This window comes from Cebus imitator, unplaced genomic scaffold, assembly GCF_001604975.1.
Source record: "Cebus imitator isolate Cc_AM_T3 unplaced genomic scaffold, Cebus_imitator-1.0 Scaffold473, whole genome shotgun sequence".
In the NCBI taxonomy this organism is placed as follows: Eukaryota; Metazoa; Chordata; class Mammalia; order Primates; family Cebidae; genus Cebus; species Cebus imitator.
The window spans coordinates 666,226-684,825 of record NW_016107788.1 but is presented as its reverse complement, the minus strand read 5'-3'; the positions used below and the strand labels follow the sequence as shown (position 1 = coordinate 684,825).

The window sequence follows — 18,600 nt, the reverse complement described above, 5'->3', positions numbered from 1 at the left end:
CAGAGTGAAAACGGAGAGGAACCGACATGAACAGGAAATCAAGACATAAGAACCAGACCAGATGCCAAGAGAGGCCACCAAGATGCAGAAACCTCATGAAGGGGCGTCTGCATTGACTTGGAGAGTGGGAAAGATAAAGAGCAGGTGGGAAGGAGCAGAGAAGGCGGCAGAGAGAGCCTCCAACATGAGAGGCGGGCCTGGGGAAGGCCCAGGGGCAGATCCAAGAGGCAAGAGAAGAAGAGGTGAGGGGGATGTACAGGGCAAATGACTACGGGTCCCCTGGTCACAGAGGGAAAGGAGGTCCCACAGAACTCAGGGGAGTGCCTGTGAGTTTCATTTCTAGGAGGTGGGGGCAGGTGGGCAGCTGGTTTTATTACTGGCTGGTGTCTGGGGCTACTCTTGGGATACCTCTGGAGCTCAGAGAGTGAATTCCCTGAGGGCTAGGATCTTGGCTGTCCTGTAACCGGGTTCACACAGGGCAGACCTCGCACTGTGGCTGCCTGCACTTCACGGGGGCTCTGTGCATTTATTGAATTAATGGAAACAGGACTTGCTCTAATTAGTTTATCAGAGATTTATACTCAGTCTGATATGGTAGTGTGGGGGTCTCGTGTTTCGGGGTCTCTGGGCATACAGAGGGATCACTGGTGACTCATGGTGGACTTCCTTTTTTTTTGAGACGGAGTTTTGTTTTGCTCTGTCGCCAAGGCTAGAGTGCAATGGGGTGATCTCAGCTCACCACAACCTCTGCCTCCCGGGTTCAAGTGATTCTCCTCCTTCAGCCTCCCAAGTAGCTGGGATTACAGGCATGCACCACCGTGCGCAGCTAATTTTTGTAATTTTAATAGGACAGGGTTTCACCATGTTGGCCAGGCTGGTCTCAAACTCCTGACCTCAGGTGATCCACCCACCTTGGCCTCCCAAAATGCTGGGATTACAGGTGTGAGCCACCATGCCCGGCTGACAGATGGGGTTTAGTAGAGACGGGGCTTTGCCATGTTGTGCATGCTGGTTTTGAACTACTGAGCTCCAGGGATCTGCCAGCCTCAGCCTTCCAAAGTGCTAGAATTACAGGTGTGAGCCGCTGTACCCGGGCCTGAAAATCTTTTTAACCTTACAATGATATAGGACAGTGGTTCCCAGTTAGAGGTAGTCTTGCCCCCCACGGGACATTGGGTGATATGTGCTGCTGGCATCCAGATGGTAGAGGCCAGGACTGCTGCTAAACCCTACAATGCCTAGGACAAGCTTCCACAACGAAGAATTACACAGCCCCCAATACAGGCAATTGTGGCTCTTTGCAGTAGTTATGTTCTATGGGGTTGCCACACATTTCCCTCAGCCAATCAATACATAACCTTGTTTTGTGCGTGTTTCTGTTGAAGGATGCCTTATTTAATATACACTGTTGATTCATTCACAGCCAACGCCTGGCCAACAGCGCTCTCACTCATGCCTGAATGAAGCTTCTCTAACATACGTATTCTCTCCATAAGGCACATCACGGCCTTCTCACACGTAGGAACACTAGACAGCTCTTCAGCACCATGCCTGGGGGACCTTTTAAACACTGATATCACCACTAAAAAGCCCAAGGATGCAAAGCACATGGCACTAAATAGACCGAGAAAAGACACTTGTTCACAGTATAGGAGCCGAAATGAGAAGGCAGCCTCATTCCGCCTCGTCGGGAGCCCGCACATAGGGCTACTCCAGATTTTTCTCTGTTTTGCCCATGTCCAAGAATAACCACAAAAACCCTTCCTGTATTGATCCTGCGGTTCTAATAAATTTCAGCAAGCAGGCGAATTCGCAAACACAGAATCTGGGGATCATGAGGGCAAACCGTTTCAGCAGTGTGGATGCTAGAAACCACGACGCAGAGGAGGAGGTCTTGGACTTTGGTTCTGTCTGATTAGATACACACTTGCCGAGAGGTCTCAGGCAAGTCAATGCAAATCTCTAAGACTGTTTCATCTTCCGCAAAATGGGAACATGCATGCTCTCGCTCTCTCTCTCTGTCTCTGTACTGCCCTTTCCTTCTTTGTAGGTGGTTGTGAAGAAGTTTGCTGAGGAATTATGAGGGTTTGCTGCCAGGTGAGTGAGGATAGAAGATCACAGGAGAAAACTGTGACAAAAAAGGTAAGAGTCCAGGGGAGGTAGATTTGAACTCCACATAAGGAATAAGTTTTGTTTTGTTTTGTTTTGAGATGGAGTTTTGCTCTTGTCACCCAGGCTGGAGTGCAATGGAGCAATCTTGGCTCACTGAAACCTCCGCCTCCGGGGTTCAAGTGATTCTCTCACCTCAGCCTCCTGAGTAGCTGGGATTACAGGCACCTTCCACATCTGGCTAATTTTTGTATTTTTAGTAGAGGTGGGGTTTCTTCATGTTAGGCTGGTCTCAAACTCCTGACCTCAGGTGATCTGCCCACCTCAGCTTCCCAAAGTGCTTGGATTACAGGTGCGAGCCACCGCACCCGGCCAGGAAGTTTGTTAAAAACCCATCCACACCGGGCACGGTGGCTCACGCCTGTAATCCCAGCACTTTGGGATGCTGAGGCGGGTGGATCACCTAAGGTCAGGAGTTTGAGATCAGCCTGACCAATATGGTGAAACACTGTCTTTAAAAATACAAAAAAAAAAAAAACCCATCCACATATAGACTAACTGTGACAGGCGGTGGTGAGCTCCTTATCTTCAGAGGCATTCAAGAACAGACTGGAAAAGGACTGTCTCAAGAAAGAAAAAGAGAAAGAAAGAGGCAGTAGAGAGGATTACTAAATAAGAACTGATGTCTGGACTAGATTCCAAACAATGTCCCCAAGGGATGGCCTCGGAGTCTGTGAAACTCAGAGCCAGATGTGAAGTTTCAAAAACTCCAGGGTGCGAGTTTTGGGGAATGGGGGAAGGACTTGCCTTAGATCAGAGAAACCATCTAGAAAAACATCTCTGAGACTAGGGAAATGGGGAAAGATGGAAACCTCTATTTGTGGAGAGCCTGCTGTGCTGGGATTCATCAATTTAATCCTCCTAAGAACCAGCAAGGTCAGCTTTAATAGTCTTTTGCAGAGCAGGAAACTGAGTTGCAGAGAAATTAAGTGAGTTAGAGGAAGTCAGGATATGAAGCCACATCCTCCTGGCTCTAATGGCCATTTACCTTGGAACTTGGGGAGAGGTGGGCATGGGAATATGACCCTAACAGACTCAAGGATTGCAAATTCCTTGAGAATCCAAGGACTGGTGTAAAATGAAGACTTGTTACCAACAGGACACCTTGCCATGCCCTGAGAGGTGGCCAAGGACCTTCTGCCTCTAAATCAGAAAGAAATTCCAGGAGTCCTGGTACAAAATTTGTCTCCTGCTCTTGATTTTTATAAAAGCATGAGACTCTCCAGAGCACAGTGCAGTTTCTAACATCCACACTGTGGAAAGATTTCAGCGGGCCCGTGCACTTGTAGAAGAAAAAAACCCATGTGTTCATTTTCATTACCCTCCAACAAAAACTCAACCTTTCCTCAATTAAATATGTAAGCGGCAAACCATGCTCGTTTCATCAGGACCCATGCCTGTATCCCCAGCAGGAATCACAGATATTTCCATATCCCATCACAGTGGTGCAGATTTCCCAAAATAGTGTTTATGCTCCTCGTGATTTTGAAATTAGAGTTGTTAAGATCCAGCGCCAGTGTCTACCATGTTGACAAAAAAAGATGATATTGTGATATCACAAATTTTGCTTTAGAAAAATATTTTGAGAACTATATTTTAGCGTAACTGGCCTCTTTTGTTATCCTTTCATGTTATGCATTTATAAGCATTATTCTGAGAAGGACTATGGCAGCTTGCCAAAGAGATCCATGACCCCCTAAAAGCCAAAGGACCCAGTTTTAGAGTCAATGGACCCCTGACCACTAGGTGGTGGATGTGGCTGGAGGATGGGGCCTGCGCAGAGAAGAAGGAAGCGGGAAGGGAGGGGTAAGGCAGAGTGTGGCTTCCAGAGGAGACAGCCGGAGGGTCAGGGGTGGCACTGGCGGGCCTGGTGAGGAATGTGTAGAAGGGAAGGCACACAGCCCAGTGCAGTAGGGGTGACAGCCAGGAAGGTGCCAGCAGGACCCCACCAGGATAGCCAGAGCTGTGGCAGGACCATGGGTTCAGAGGGCTGCCTTCCTGGGTTAAAATCCCTCCTCCCTTCCTTGAGCCTCAGTTTCCCCCTCTGTAAATGGGCTAACAACCTGGTGTACCTCCCAGGATGAGTCTAAGGAATAAATGAGATAATTTATAAAATTCGGTGTCTGGCATGGTGGCTCACACCTGTAATCCCAGCACCCTGGGGGGCCGAGGCAGGTGGATCACTTGAGGCCAGGAGTTCGAGACCAGCCTGGCCATCATGGCAAAATCCTGTCTCTGCTAAAAATACAAAAATTAGACAGCTATAGTGGTGCACACCTGTAATCTCAGCTACTCAGGAGGCTGAGGCAGGAGAATCACTTGAACCCGGGAGGCAGAGGCTGCAGTGGGCCAATATCGCCCCACTGTAGTCCAGCCTGGGCAACAGAGTGAGACTCTGTCTCAAAATAAATAAATGAAAATTAAAAAATAAAATGCAGTTTCCCTCAAATTATCAACACGCCCTCCAGGTCACCCTCTTATTGTGGGGAGAGGGAGATGGAGTGGCCACAGAGATGACCATTCATATTTTCATAAGTACTATGTGTTGGGCATCTATTATTATGCCAGGGGAGACTCCATCTGTGACACCATTTTGTGTTCCCTGAGACCTTTGAGATGGGACGCAGAAGGATCGAAAGAGGCAGGGGAAGAGAGCAAGTATGACAGCAGGGGTGGAAAGTGGAGGCAGAAAAGGACAGAGATGGGATTTTGGGGAAAGGGGATAAGGAGGAAAGGAGGTCCCTAAAGCTGAGAGAAAGGAGGGAACCCTAGGAGGCGTGTCGCCTCTCCAGGACCAGCCTAAAGCAAAGGGGCATCAGGAGGGTTTTGGAAAGAGAGAGGCTCCAGGTTGGTGTGTGAACCGCGGCTCCCCTGCAAGTTTCTTCCCACACCAGGCCGCCTACCTCAGTGGCAAAAAAGCCTTTGGGTCGGTGTTTGCCCAGGGAGGCGAGGCCACCGGGCCCAGGGCTCTCGCTTGCACTGATGGTCTGTTGAGCTGCGGCCAGGATTTCGTCCAGTTTGTCTAGGGGGAGATGAAGAGGGGTAGCAAGACAACAAAAGGAAGTTTGCTTTGACCTCGGCCGCAAGGACCAGAGCTGCCGCCCGCAGTTCATCCAGCACCTGGATCGACCAGGAAAGGGAAGGGAAGCCCTGTCTGGGTCCAGGTGGACAGGCAGTCCCGCCTGGGGACACGATCTCCCAGCCCGGAGGGCAGCAGCCAGGGTGGGAAGGGGTGCGGGCGAGGAACGGGGCAGCATCGGGGGAGGACGGGCGGAGGGAGGGGAGGTGGGATCGTGGCCTCGCTGGGGCAGGAAGGTGAGGGGCGCCGTGGGGTTCATGGTGGGACGGGGATGCAGCAGATGTCGGGGCTGGGGGCCCCGCAGCCCGAGGGGCAGGGCTGGGCCATCTTACTGAGAGCCATCTGATACACGGTCCGCTTTTTCTCCATGCTGGGCACCGGCGCCGGCTGCTGCTCGTACTCTGTGGGCAAAGGACACGGATGAAGCCCAGGGAGCCCCCGGGGGCGGGGCGGAGCGGGCTCGGCCAGTGGGCGTGGCCAGCAGGTGCCGGCCAGTGGGCGTGGCCAGCGGGCGCGCATGCGCGAGAGGGGCAATGAGGGGCCGGGTTCGGGGAGGGGCGAGTCCGCCGGCGGGGTCGGGAGACGGGGGCCCTCCCGCCAGTCCTGTGCCCACTCACCACTCTTCTTCTTCCAGGGGGAGACTAGCCCGGGGGAGAGGCAGTAGAGGAGCCAAGAGTTAGGACGTCAGGGAAAGGCGAGGGGTCCCCTCTCTGGAAGCCCACCTCCCTCGGGGCCCCGGGGTGGGGGCGGTCAGCTGTCCGACCTGCTCCCTGTCAGGGGAAGTGGGAACCCCAGGTCCACTCGGCCTCCTCTGGAGGGAGGGGCTCGCTTTCCTCTGTTATTGGGGGTTGTGGGGAGCTGGTAGAGGGAGAGATGTTGAATGAGGGTTGGGGGTGAGGTGGGACAGAAGGAAGGAGACAGAGAGACCCGTAGAGAGGGCCACATACAGACCCTGAGAGAGACCCCAACAGAGAAACAGATACAAGAGCACAGAGGAAAGTCGTCTCTCAGACACCTCTTCCCAGCGACACACACACAGGCCAGAGTCCGACCCATGGACTAGGGACAGGATAAGGACAAGGACCCTCGGTGACTAACAACACTAACGAACTCAAGGTGTGGTCCAGCCCCCCTTTTCTCCCCCCCCCCCCGGCCCCCTGGCTGCAGCAGCCCCGCAGGCTCACCCATCTCCTCCAACTCTGAGGTCATAGATTTGGAACGCAGGGAGATGGTTGGGGGCGGCAGCCGCTTGGCCTGCTGGGGTGCTGAAAAGGTGATGGGGGGGCCTCAGTATAATGGGGGAGATGCCCCCACCACCCTCTATCCACTACAGGGCTCCCAGGGCTCAGAGGATAGCCACTGCCAGGGTGAGCCCTCCCTGCCTCAGTTTCTCCCCACAAGAGTCACGGAGAAGCAGGGCTGGGGAAGGGAAGGCCTTGGGCAGCAGCGACCAGCCCTGGGGCTCCCACGGACCTGAGCCTGGTAGCAGTGGGGTGTCTGCGAGAATGGTCGCAGGAGTACCTTTCTTGTGCACTGCCTCATCCATGTCCGGGTGCCTGGTGACCATCACCACCTTCACCATCAGTGTGTTGCCCCCCTGACGGATCATGTTCACCACCTGTCGGTGGCCGACTTTCACCACATTCTGCCCGTTCACCTGCGGCACAGACATCCCCAGATCACATCAAGTGGATGAGGGGAGGGGTACCTGCAGCTTCAGACACCCCCTCAACGAGGATGCCTCCTGCACTGCCCTGTCCATGGCCCTCTGGGCCATGTTCCCCTCCTTCTGATCCTTCATACCACTGCCTCCCTGGGCAAGCCCCCTTTTCCACCCTCCCTGCCCCCAGGGTAGGGGAAGAGGCTCAGCCTACCCTACTCACCTCCCCCTCCCTCCTTGTCCCCAGTATTTATTTACTTTTATTTATTTATTTTTGAGACAGAGTTTCACTCTTGTTGCCCAGGCTGGAGTGCAATGGCGTGACCTTGGCTCACCACAACCTCTGCCTCCAGGGTTCAAGCGATTCTCCTGCCTCAGCCTCCTGAGTAGCTGGGATTGCAGGCATGCACCACCACACCTGGCTAATTTTGTATTTTTAGTAGAGAAGGGGTTTCTCTATGTTGGTCAGGCTGGTCTCAAACTCCCAACCTCAGGTGATCTGCCCACCTCGGCCTCCCAAAGTGCTAGGATTACCGGTGGGAGCCACTGCGCCTGGCGACTTTCATTTTTAAAAGACAGAGTCTCTCTCTGTCACCCAGGTTGCTGTGCAGTGGCACAATCATGGCTCACTGTAGCCTGGACTTCCTGGGCTCAAGCAATCCTCCCACCTCAGCCTCCTGAGTAGCTGGGACCTCAGGCATGCAGCACCACACTCGGCTCATTATTTTTTTAAGAGACAGGGTCTTGCTATGCTGCCCAGGTTGATCTCAAACTTCTGGGCTCAAGCGATCCACTTGCTTCAGCCTCCCAACGCACTAGGATTGCAGGGGTGAACCACTGGGGCTGGCTGTCCCCTGGTATTGTGTATGTGTGTTGGGGACAGCTCTGTGTCACTCTTTTGAGATACCTCAGAGGCCTTTGGATGAAATTGCTGGAGAAAGCGGAGGCTGGCTGGAGGGTAAGCAGGGGGCTAGGAAGTCTGGTGCCAAAGGAGGATAAAACTGGGCAGTCAGATCCTGGTGTGGATCATGAGGGGGTCTGGGAACTTGTCACCAGTTTCCCTGGGAAGAGAAGGGGTCCGGACTCACCTCGATGAGGAAGTCTCCCATTCGCAGTCCAGCTCGCCATGCCACACCACCCTCGTCCACCGACTCCAGGTACTGCAGCGCCGGGAAGGCCGGGGTAGGGGTGAACTCCTCGATGGGGGTCTGCGCTGCAGACAGGGAGGAGCCGGCGGGGTCGGAGGGGAGGGGGTGGAGAGGCCGAGCAGGGGATGGGGCTCAGACCCAAGTCACGGAGGCCTCACCGCAGCTGAGGGACCAGCACCCCGGGGTGGGGTGGTGGGCAGGCTGGGGTCCCTTTCCCTTTCGAGCCCCCTGACCCAGCCCTGATTCTGGGGTCACAGAACCCTTCTCCCGTCCCCTCCCCGGCTGGCACTCACCCTTGGCCCCCCGGAGCACGAACCCAAACCCCTCACTGTCCTTCTTCTGCAGCAAGACTGTCTTCTCCTTAATGATGTAATCGCTGGCAGGGAGGCAGGAGAAATGGGGGGGCGGGGGGAGTGGAGAAGAAATCATAAGACACAGAGCCTGTCCCCCACCCAGCAACCCAGAGACCAGAGCTCCTGCTCCAGGGGCATTAATCGCACCTCCTAGGATCTCTGTCACCCACTCTGTGTGTGTATGCTAGCAGCAGCCCTGACAGGCTTCCCCCTCGGAGCCAGCATGCTCCCACCTCCTCTCTCCTCATTCATCCATCCATGCCTCCATCCACCCATCCATTCAGCACCAGGCACGGTGGGGAGGATGGGGAGAAGAGCCTCCAGATTACCAGACAGTTGGGCTTGGGTCCCTTCTAGTCACTTCCTGCCTGTGACCTTGAGCCCACAACTTTAACCTTTTGCGCCTCAGTTCCCTCATCTATAATGGGGTGTGATCACAGACCTTACCTGATGGGATTGTGGTGGGAGTCCAGTGGGGGTAATACACATATAGTATTTGGCACAATGCCTGGCACATAGTAGGTGCTCAGTATGATCTGCTCGCTGTCCTTAGGTCAGGGCGTTAAGTCAAGAGGATTCATGTACTTTGATGATACCCCTCAAAATGCCTTTACTGTATGTATATATATATATACATACAGTAAAGGTGGCCCTTTCATATATAATATATATGTCACCTCCCAAGGACTCCACGTACATGATAAAATTGCTTATTCTGTACTGCTCAATATGGTGGCCACTAGGAGCATGTGGCTATTTTTATGAAAGCTAATCAAAATCATATGGAAAAATTCAATTCCTCAGTCACAGTGGCCGTATTTCAAAGTGTGCAGAAGCTGCACACGGCTGGTGGCCACCACGCTGGACAGTGCAGATATAGAACATTTCCATTGCTGCAAAGCTCCCCGCGAACGGCACTGTCTTCTGTATTCCCTGGTGCATCCCAAATGGAGCTCCTGCATGCAGTCAGCATATTCTATTATAGTAAAATGCAAAGCACCATGAATATGGCTGGTAGTCTCCAGTAAAGCCACCAAATGCCGCCAGCACATTTGGGTAAGGCTCACGTACCCAGGAAATGTCAATGAAACTCAGATACAGTTCATTTATCTCAACGCTCACTCAAACAGCCCCAAACCCCTGACATCACCACTGTACACCTCAGGAATACACATCCATTCCATCCCAGAGGATCTGACACTCTAGTCTACAGCAGGGATACTCAGACACCCTAGCTGCAACCCCACTGCCTTCAGAATACCCAAGATCACCCAGAAGTCACTAGAATGCGTGCTCTGCTGTGCCCAGCATCCTAGGGGTCTAAAGCCTGTCCCAGGGCATAACCATATAGCACCTCCCACCCTCACAATCCCAGAGTATTCCAACAATACCCAGATCCCATGTGGCCCTAATATACTCCAATAATAGCCAAGCATGCTCCCCAGTTACCTACCCCCACAAATTCAGCAAAACAGCCCTCCTGGAATACTCCAGTATGTTTCAGCAACCCCACACATCCCAGTATGTTCCAATAATAACTCCCTTCACTCGGATCTCATTATATTCCCATAACACGCCCCCTGAACACATACCTCCCAGCACACGCCAATAATACCTACTGTGCTCCACTGTATTTGGGTACTACCCCCTACAAGCACCCCTGTATGCTCCCAGAACCCCAATGGCTCCCCTTATAAAATCCATACATTTGCACCATGGCGACAGGGTTCTGGACGTGCACATGTCCTCCCTTCCTGCCACCACCCTCCTTGTGGCGCCTCAGTGCACCCAACACCATGAGTGTCCACATGTACGTAATCCAGCAACAATCCTTGCTCAGAGTTCATCGCAGTCCAGTAAACTCATCCACACCATACCTGCCAGGTCTTCCTCCCTTGGATGGAGAGGTATTGGCAGCAAAAAAGGGAAGGGGCTGAAAGGGGTGGGTGAGGTGGGGAGAAGGGAGAAGGGAAGGGAGGAAAAAGGGGCCAAGAAGGCTGGAACAGCAAGTGGACAGGGAAACTGGACATGGAAATTGACTCAGAGGTCAGAGCTGCCTGTTTCTGACCATGCATTCTGTGACATGCTCACTCTCATCTCCCTACCCTACCCCTCCTCCTACATCCCTTCCAGGTCTCCATGGCCCCCCAGCAGCCAGCAGCAGCCTTCCTCACTGGTGGCAACCTCACTTTCTTTCACTTATTCCACAAATCCCTCCCTTCCTTCATCTTTCTCCCTGCCTTCTGGAATCTCTCTCTTGCCCCCTCATCAGCCTCATACCCCATATATAAGCCTTCCCCAAATGTCAGCCAATATAATTAATAAAACTCCCATGTCGATATGCCAAGAAAGAGAATTTGCCATGGGCTGGGCAGTATTGAAACCCTTCACACATAGATCATTAAATTTTCTCCTCATAAGCAGCCTTAGGGTAGGGATACGTACTGGTTCAACTTTATGTATTTGTTTATATTTTTTTGAGACAGGGTCTCACTCTCTTGCCCAGGCTGGAGTGCAGTGGCACAATCACGGTTCACTGCTGCCTCAAACTCCTGGGCTCAAAGGATCCTCCAACTTCAGCCTCCCAAATACCTAGGACTACAGGTGCATGCCACCATAACTGGCCAATTTTTATATTTTTTTGTAGAGACAGGGTTTTGCCATGTTGGCCAGGCTGGTCTCAAACTCCTGACCTTGTGATCTGCCAACCTCAGCCTCCCAAAGTGCTGGGATTACAGGCGTGAGCCACCGCGCCCGACCCCTAATTTTTTATATTTTTGGTAGAGATGAAGTCTCACTATCTTTCTCATGCTGGTCTTGAACTCCTAGGCTTAAGCAGTCCTCCCACCTCTGCCTCCCAAAGTGTTGGGATTACAGGCATGAGCCATGACACTGGGCCCTAGTTTCACTGTATAGGTGAGGAAACAGAGGCACAGAAAGGTTAAGTAACTTGTCCAAGGTCACACAGTGAGTACCACTCTTCAACAATACCCAAGAGAACACTTGGGTAACTGCAGTGGTAATACCCTCCACTCCACAGCACTGAAATACCTTGAGCATATATATCCACCTGCTCCAAATCCACCCGGAGCTCGGCCCTGCAGCACCTGGAGTTTATCCCAGGGTGTGGCAGGAACATTATTGCACTATTGCTGAATGCCAGCCACCATTCCAAGCACTTTGCATTTATACATTTCCATTTGTGTATTCAGTTAGTCCTTACAATAACCCTGGGAAGGGCTGTTATTCTTCCCATTTTATAGATGGGGAAACTGAGGCACAGAGCAATAACTTGGTCAAAATGACACCAGCTAGAAAATCGTCAAAGCCAAGATTTGAATTCACCAGAGACAACCTAGATATAGCAGTGGTGATCTGAGGCGGGGAGGGGGGTTTACTAACTACATCCAGACCTGTTCTGTTCCTGCCTCTTAACCACCCCTTATCCTACACATGTTCCATTTCCCTCTCTGCTCCAGGACTCCTCCCCAACCCCCAGCTAGGGCATAGGTGGGGTTTCCCTCATCCCACCACAGTCTCCTTGGAATTCCCAACTGGTCTCTTGCTCCCACAGCTCCATGTACCCCTAAACTCCCTCTCCCCGACTCCTGTGTACCCTTCTTCTCTGCCCCTCACTCCCTGCTCCTCCGTGCCATTCTTGAGGTTACATATGCCCTAACCCGCCCCCCTCAACCCTAACTCCCACAAGCTCCCCTCACACCCCAAGGAGCCATCCCCCGACTTCCCTGGTCGCCCAGACACACCCCACCCTCCTTTCCCCCAAAGCATCCTCCTCAGACCTCTGTGACCTCCTCACCCCTGTCCTGTCACCTCTCCCTTGTCTCTTGGCCTCATCCCTCCCACACCCTCTTGCACCTCTGTAAGTAACCTCAATGGCTCCCCTAAAGCACCCCTGGTCCCTTTCATGCTCCCCAGGCACCCTTTTTCGCAACGGTGGAAACCTTTACCTATTTCTGCCCCCTCGACTCACTTCATCACACGCCCTCCCACCTGCGTTTACTGGCGGCTGCGTTTCATTTACATTCCCTGCGTCCTCTCGGTGCTCTCACCCTACAGCCCAAATCCCCACCCCCAAATCCTCCCCACATTCCCCGCATTCCCTCCCCACCCCAGTTCTCAGCTTGGAACCCTCCGGGCTCCAGCCTCCACCCCTCCCCCACTTCAGTATCCCCGCTCTCCGGTTCCAGACTCAACCCTGCACCTCTTGCCCAGCCCCCTCTAGCCCCTCCCCCTCGCCCCCATCTTGGCTGCCCACGCAGCATCCCATTCATGCTCCCTCCGGCTGACTACCTGCCCTGCAGGAGCTCACACAATGCTTTTCCCCAGGCCAACCCTCAGCGACCCCGAGCGGCCTCCCGAGCTCGGCGGCCAGCTATTGTTCACTGGATCCCACACACAGGGGCACCGCAGCGGCCTGCGCTCCCCTCCTTCCCCCACCCCCGCCCCACGGTCCCTCTCACAAACCCAGGGTCCGCCAGCCCAGGGCCTGCTGCGGTGCACGCCGCACCCCCAACCCCACACTTAGCCCCTCCCCGTGTACCCGCGTCCACGGCCTGCCCAGAGGCCCCACACAGGGACGCCAGCCCCCCTCCCCATGCTGAGAAGTGTCACAAACAAGCGGATGCGGCTCCCCATGCAGCTCAGCCGGGGCTCAGAACAAGAGCCCCACTTGGGCAGAGGGCAGAGCCAGTAGCTTAAGTGCCCCTGACATGCACAGACCCCTGGGGACAGGGGCAGGGGGGAGGAGCACATGTGGACAGAGATACAGGATGGACCCTCGAAGTAGGGACCTGTGGGGGAGGGGCAGGCCAGGCCCAGGAGGGTAGGTGTTGGGAAGCACAGCCGCAGTCCCTGGGACAGACCCACTCCAGCACACACACCACACACCACACACACAGAGTCCCAGACAGCTTCGCTGTCCCTCCAAGTCATACAGAGACAGACGCTGTCACACAGAGACACACAGATGGACACAGTTGGGGGGTGGGCTCGGAGCCCACCATCTCTCCATTTCTCTCACTCACACACACGGCTCACACACGCACGAGGCTGCAGGCAGTAACACACACGCACATCGACACAGCCACACTGACACACGCACCGTCGCACAGTGACACGCAGCGGAAAAAGAGGAGGGGAGGGGAAGCCGGGGGCGGGATGCGTGTGTGATGGAGGGGGGAATGACTGTGAATGGGAGAGAGGGGTATGAATGGGGGGACTTGCCAACTCCGTGAGGAGGTGTGGGGATGTGGGGATCAGAGGGACAGGGGCCTGGGATGTAGGCGGATGCGGGTAAGCCACGGTAGCTCACCACAGGGAGGGCTCCGGGAAGTGGGGGCGCTAAGGGCTGCAGAAAGCAAGTGGGTTCCAAATCCTGGAGGGGGATCAGTTTGGGGGGCCTGCTGGGAGGAAAGTCTGGGGGAAGAGCGGAGGGGGGCCTGGAAGGGCCTGTGAGGGGGTGGAGGAAAAGATTCCCAGGGCCGCTGAGTGCGTATTGGGTGGGAGGTTGGGGAGAGGGGTCCAGGGAGGGAGATGGAGAGGAGAGGGGTTGAGACGAGGGTCCAGAAAGGGGTTTCGGGCTGAGAGAAGGTTAGGGAAGAGGAGCGGAGAGGAAGGGGCGGGTTGGGGGAGGGGGAAGGGCCCTGGGGCTGGGGGTTAGCGGCGGGGGAGGGTCGCCACCGCGGGCCGGGGCCTGCTGGCCGGGCCGCAAAGCAGGGGGCAGCGCGCTCCGTTACCTGTAGATGTACCAGACGCTGCGCCGCCGGGGCCCCAGGGCTGGCCAGCTGGAGGACAGCGCGGGGGGCGGCTGCGGCAGGGAGCTCCCACCGGGGCCGCCTCCGAGACCCCCGCCGCCGACCGCAGACAAAGCCATCGCCGCCGCGGCCCCAGCCCCGGCCCGGGTCCCGGTGCCGGCCGCCCCCGCCGCCGCCGCCGCCGCCGCGTCCCCGTCCCCGCTCGGCCGAACCCCCGTGTCCGGGCCCCCAGGCCCCGCCTCATGCTGACCCGCGCCGGGAGGGGGGAGGGGGAGGGGGCGCGCACCCCCCCCGCGGGAGGGAGGGCAGGGCCGGGGGCTCACATGCCAGGCGGCGCGGGGGCGCGGGGGCGCGGGGCGCGGGGTCGGGCCGCGGCGGTAGCGCGAAGACCGCGGACGGCGCCGGCTTCAGCACCGCGGACAGCTCCGGAGGCGGGCGGCAGGCGCGAGGCTTAACCCCTTGACGTCCTGCGCCGGGCGGCGGAGGGGGCCGGGCAGGGGGGAGGGGGCCGGGAGGGGAACGCGGGGGCCCCCTTGGCGGGAGAAGGGGGAGGGGCGAGGCTAGGAGGGGGGAGGAGAAGGGGGAGGCACTTCCGGTCTGAGCCCCCCCTTAACCCCCCTCCCCCCTCCAGAGCCCTCCCGCGCAGGTGCAGAGCGAGAGAGCGCGGGGAGAGGGACGCACAACATCACACAAGATGCCTCGCAGCCGCGTGCACGGACGCGCGGACGGAGCCCCGCTTCCCGGGCAGGGACACCGCGGGTGAGAGAGGCGCCAGGCGGGGACACGCAGCCCACCACGACAGACCAACACACAACGCACCTCGACACAGTCGGAAAGGAAGGCCGGGCCATTCAGACTGGGCCCCACGGCCGTGAGCGACACCCCTCCTCCACCAGAGAAGCCCAGGCGGAGGGGCGAACACACCACCACGGCTCCGCGAAAGAGGGTGGACCCCCGAGCCAGCGCGAGGAGAGGGCGTCACACGCCAGGAGGGGGGACGCATGGAAGGATCGCCCATCTCCGGCAGGGAGGCCGGGGTTGGGCCCTGGCAGCAGGGCACACCACAAGGCACAGGCCAGGCCAGCACAGACAGGGTCCGGGAGTAGCGGGGAAGCAGGAGGAGGGGAGGCTCCGGCGCACCACACACACAGCAGCACGTGGGAGCCAGCGAGAGGCACGGAGGAGTAGGGGAGGAAGCCCATTGACAAGACAGAGTAGGAGACGGGACCACCCCCATTCAGCTGGTAGAGCAAGTGACCCCCACAGACGGAGGCCAAGGAAAGACCCAGAGAGACGCTGGTAGACAAGAAGCACAGGCTGACATGGAAGCTCGGGGTGGGGTGTGTACCCCAATACTCACCCGGTGCCCAGAGCCGGAGACATTCCAGGCAAACACGCACAACGGTCAAGCGCCTCAGACACTCGGGGCGCAGGGTGGCACCCCAGCCCCACCCTCTTTCCCCATGTTGCCATTTCTCTGTCCCTCCCATTCCTGACCCATCCCCACTGGCCAGAACACAGACACGTAGGTTTGGACACATTTAATGGAAGAATACTACGCACAAGGGGACCCTTCCCTGGATTGGAGGGAGCAGCAGAGGAGAGTGTCCTATTTTAGACACCAAATTATGACCCTCCCTCCCCCACAGCCCTGTCCTTCTGGAGGCCCAAGCCCTGGAATCCTCCCCTCCTCTGCCCTTCCCTCCCCCAACATCCCAGGTCCTGAATCTCAGATCAGTCAGACAGACACACATGCATGCACACACGTTCCTGTGAGAGTGCACACACAGTGACATGCACAGAGAGGGACAGATGTGTGCAGAGACCCACCTGTCCGTGTGTGTGAGCAGACTCACTGACATGCCCTGCAGTGCTTGCCCACAGATTCAGAGGCACAGATGTGCAGAGCCAGCCCACAGTCATCATAGCCACACAGGCACCGGTATGTACAGAGCAGGGCAGACCCTCCAGCCCCGGGCATAGGTACATGTACATCCAGGCCACACATGCACACGGATGCGTGTCATGCACACCTACAGAGACACACGTTCACACACCGGGAAACCGCAGCTCTGGTCGTGCACACACACGTCCATACACCCCCCCCCAGGCACCCCGTCTTTCCCTCCTGACCCCATCCCCTCCCTGCCCCTCCCCTCTCACCTCCCTGGGCCAATCCCATCGATTAAGCTTCCGAAGCAAGTCAGCCAGCAGCCAGGGAGGGGAAAGGTGTCAGTGTACCCCTCTCCTCACCCCCATCCCACCCAGCCCTGACTACACCCTCCCCACACCAGTGCATGGGACACACACTCCCACTGCACGTGACTGCACAGAGATGGGGCACAAGAAGGAGACAAGGGCCTCCAGCCAGCCAGACATAAGAACTCCCCAGGCCCCTAGGCATCCCCACCCTGCCCTGGCCACTCCATTGGTCTCTGGCGACCCCAGAGCTGGGCAGTCTTAGTGGCTGCGGAAGATGGTTTGGGGTTGGGTTGGGCTGTGCTGTCTGAAGCTAATACTGGCTTCTCCCACCGCTGGATCAAATTTTAGAAGGAAGAGATTAGAAAGGGGGCTTAGAGGTAATGGGAAATATTTAAAGGCATAAATTGTGAAGGGAACTTGGGGTGAGGGGGGTCACCTGAGGGTGTAAGGACATTTACCTTGGGGCATCAAAGCTGTCGTAGGAGCCCACGGTATAATGCCGGAAGAGTCTCTTTGCCTTGTCACTGCGGCTTTCTGCAGGGGGACAACAGACAGCCTTGGACTCTTTCGGAAACCACAAGCCCAACCCAGAGCTCCTGGCCCAAGGCTTCCCATTACCTCCCAGCACCTACCCCCATCAAGAAAGGGAAAGAAATGGACATGGGAATCCTAAGGTCCACTGAGCACAGCTGGAGGTTCTGCATTACCTTGCTTGCTCTCCTGAGAGCGATTGGCCACCTCTTCCAGGCAGTCAGAGGGGAACCAGCCAACGCGACCTTTGACCTGGCCTTCCCAGAAGCCTCCTTCCCCGATGCTAAGCACTGGTTGGGGAACAGGGACACAGATACATTTCTGCGTTTCTGTGCTGCCCCTCAGCTGGCAACACACTCAACTTATAGCCTTCCCCAGTTACCAGCTCCTGGCCAAGGGCATCCTTAATAAACGTCTGAGGAAGGGGGGAGGAGCTTGGGGGAGAACCAAATCATGTCACTCTTGCCTTCTAGCTTCTGGATCCAGTGGGGACCAGAGGCACTGGGGAAGAGGGCTGTGTTCCATGACATGGTCTTCCCACGTTAGGGGCAGGTCCACGATGGGTCCTCGTCTCCCCTGGTAACTGGTCACAGCTCAGCTGCGTAATTTCCCTACACCATCCTAGGCTCTGTAGACTTAGATCACGGATGGAGGGACAAGCTCTACCTCACCCTCCCACCACTGTCCCCACCACCTCCCAAAGTCTCCTTGCCACTTAATCTATTGTCCTTTGTCCCCAGACCCCTCTGTTTCTCTTTGCCTCTCCTGGCTCTAGAAGGGAGAAGAGATTAGAATCACCTGTTTCCTTCTCGCCCTCTCCCTAATGGAAACTGCTTCCCCGTGCCAGACCTCCCAGGTTCTACCGCTTCCCCATTTAGCAAACATCACTGACTGCCTGTTGCATGCCTGGTGCTGAAGTACAGAGATGCATGACAAGAACAGCTAATGTTTATCTAGCTCTCACCTGGGCCAGGACCCTAAGAGAGGGCACTTTCATTATCCCCCTTTTACTGATAGGAACACTGAGGCTTGGAGAGCCAAGATAATTTGCTGAAGATTACAAGGATAGTAATGGACAGATCTGGATTTGAACACTGCTCATTCTGCTTCCAGGGGTCATGCTTTCAGGGACTCAGGAGCTGTTACCTCTCCATCCCAGAGCTTTGCTGCATGACAATGGCACCAGTGACAACACATTGCCTTCCATTTCCTAGGCGTTTTTCATGACTCTGCCCCCATTCAGCCCTTCACATATTTTCCTTTCTCATTCAACCCTTCCTTACACCTACCTAAGTAACGACTGTTTTTCCATTTTATAGACGAAACTGAAGCAAAAGTGGAGAAAACCCTGCCTGGAGATGGCTCCAGCTATGCTAGGGGTGGAGTTGGGGCCATCAGATGAGTTCCCTTCCACAAACTGCCTCCCTTGAGAGCCTCTGGGGAGACAAAACGAGGGGAAGCTGAAAGTCTTGGAAGAGAGCAGGAGATGGGGTGTCAAGGGAACTGGGTTCTTGTCTGGTTCTGCCATGCCTGGCTTGGTGGTCTTGTGATCAATCATTTGTTCACTGAAAAAATACTTATTTAGTACTAGTCATGAGTCAGGTGCCAGGGTAGACACCGCTGAATATAGTCGATGTTGTTCCTTCGAGAAGCTTCCAAACCAGCAGCCAGTAGGGGCATAACT

At 55.8% G+C, this 18,600-nt stretch overlaps 1 protein-coding gene across 6 annotated transcripts in view; it reads right to left on the bottom strand.

Annotated features, from left to right (window-relative positions):
- Positions 1-18,600, bottom strand: part of SHANK1 (SH3 and multiple ankyrin repeat domains 1) — a 55,490-nt gene that overhangs the window by 16,544 nt on the left and 20,346 nt on the right. For 2 of the 6 annotated variants that reach the window (XM_037732793.1, XM_037732791.1), the window contains exons 13-22: positions 17,093-17,206; positions 16,844-16,919; positions 16,347-16,391; positions 8,350-8,432; positions 7,997-8,121; positions 6,770-6,905; positions 6,433-6,513; positions 5,866-5,889; positions 5,581-5,649; positions 5,073-5,191 (exon numbers count right to left, since the gene is read on the bottom strand). In XM_037732793.1, coding sequence (XP_037588721.1) covers positions 5,073-5,191; positions 5,581-5,649; positions 5,866-5,889; positions 6,433-6,513; positions 6,770-6,905; positions 7,997-8,121; positions 8,350-8,432; positions 16,347-16,391; positions 16,844-16,919; positions 17,093-17,206 — 872 coding nt within the window. The remainder of the gene's footprint in view (positions 1-5,072; positions 5,192-5,580; positions 5,650-5,865; positions 5,890-6,432; positions 6,514-6,769; positions 6,906-7,996; positions 8,122-8,349; positions 8,433-16,346; positions 16,392-16,843; positions 16,920-17,092; positions 17,207-18,600) is intronic. The other 4 variants (XM_017512492.2, XM_037732792.1, XM_017512494.2 and 1 more) reach the window with 4 other exon arrangements.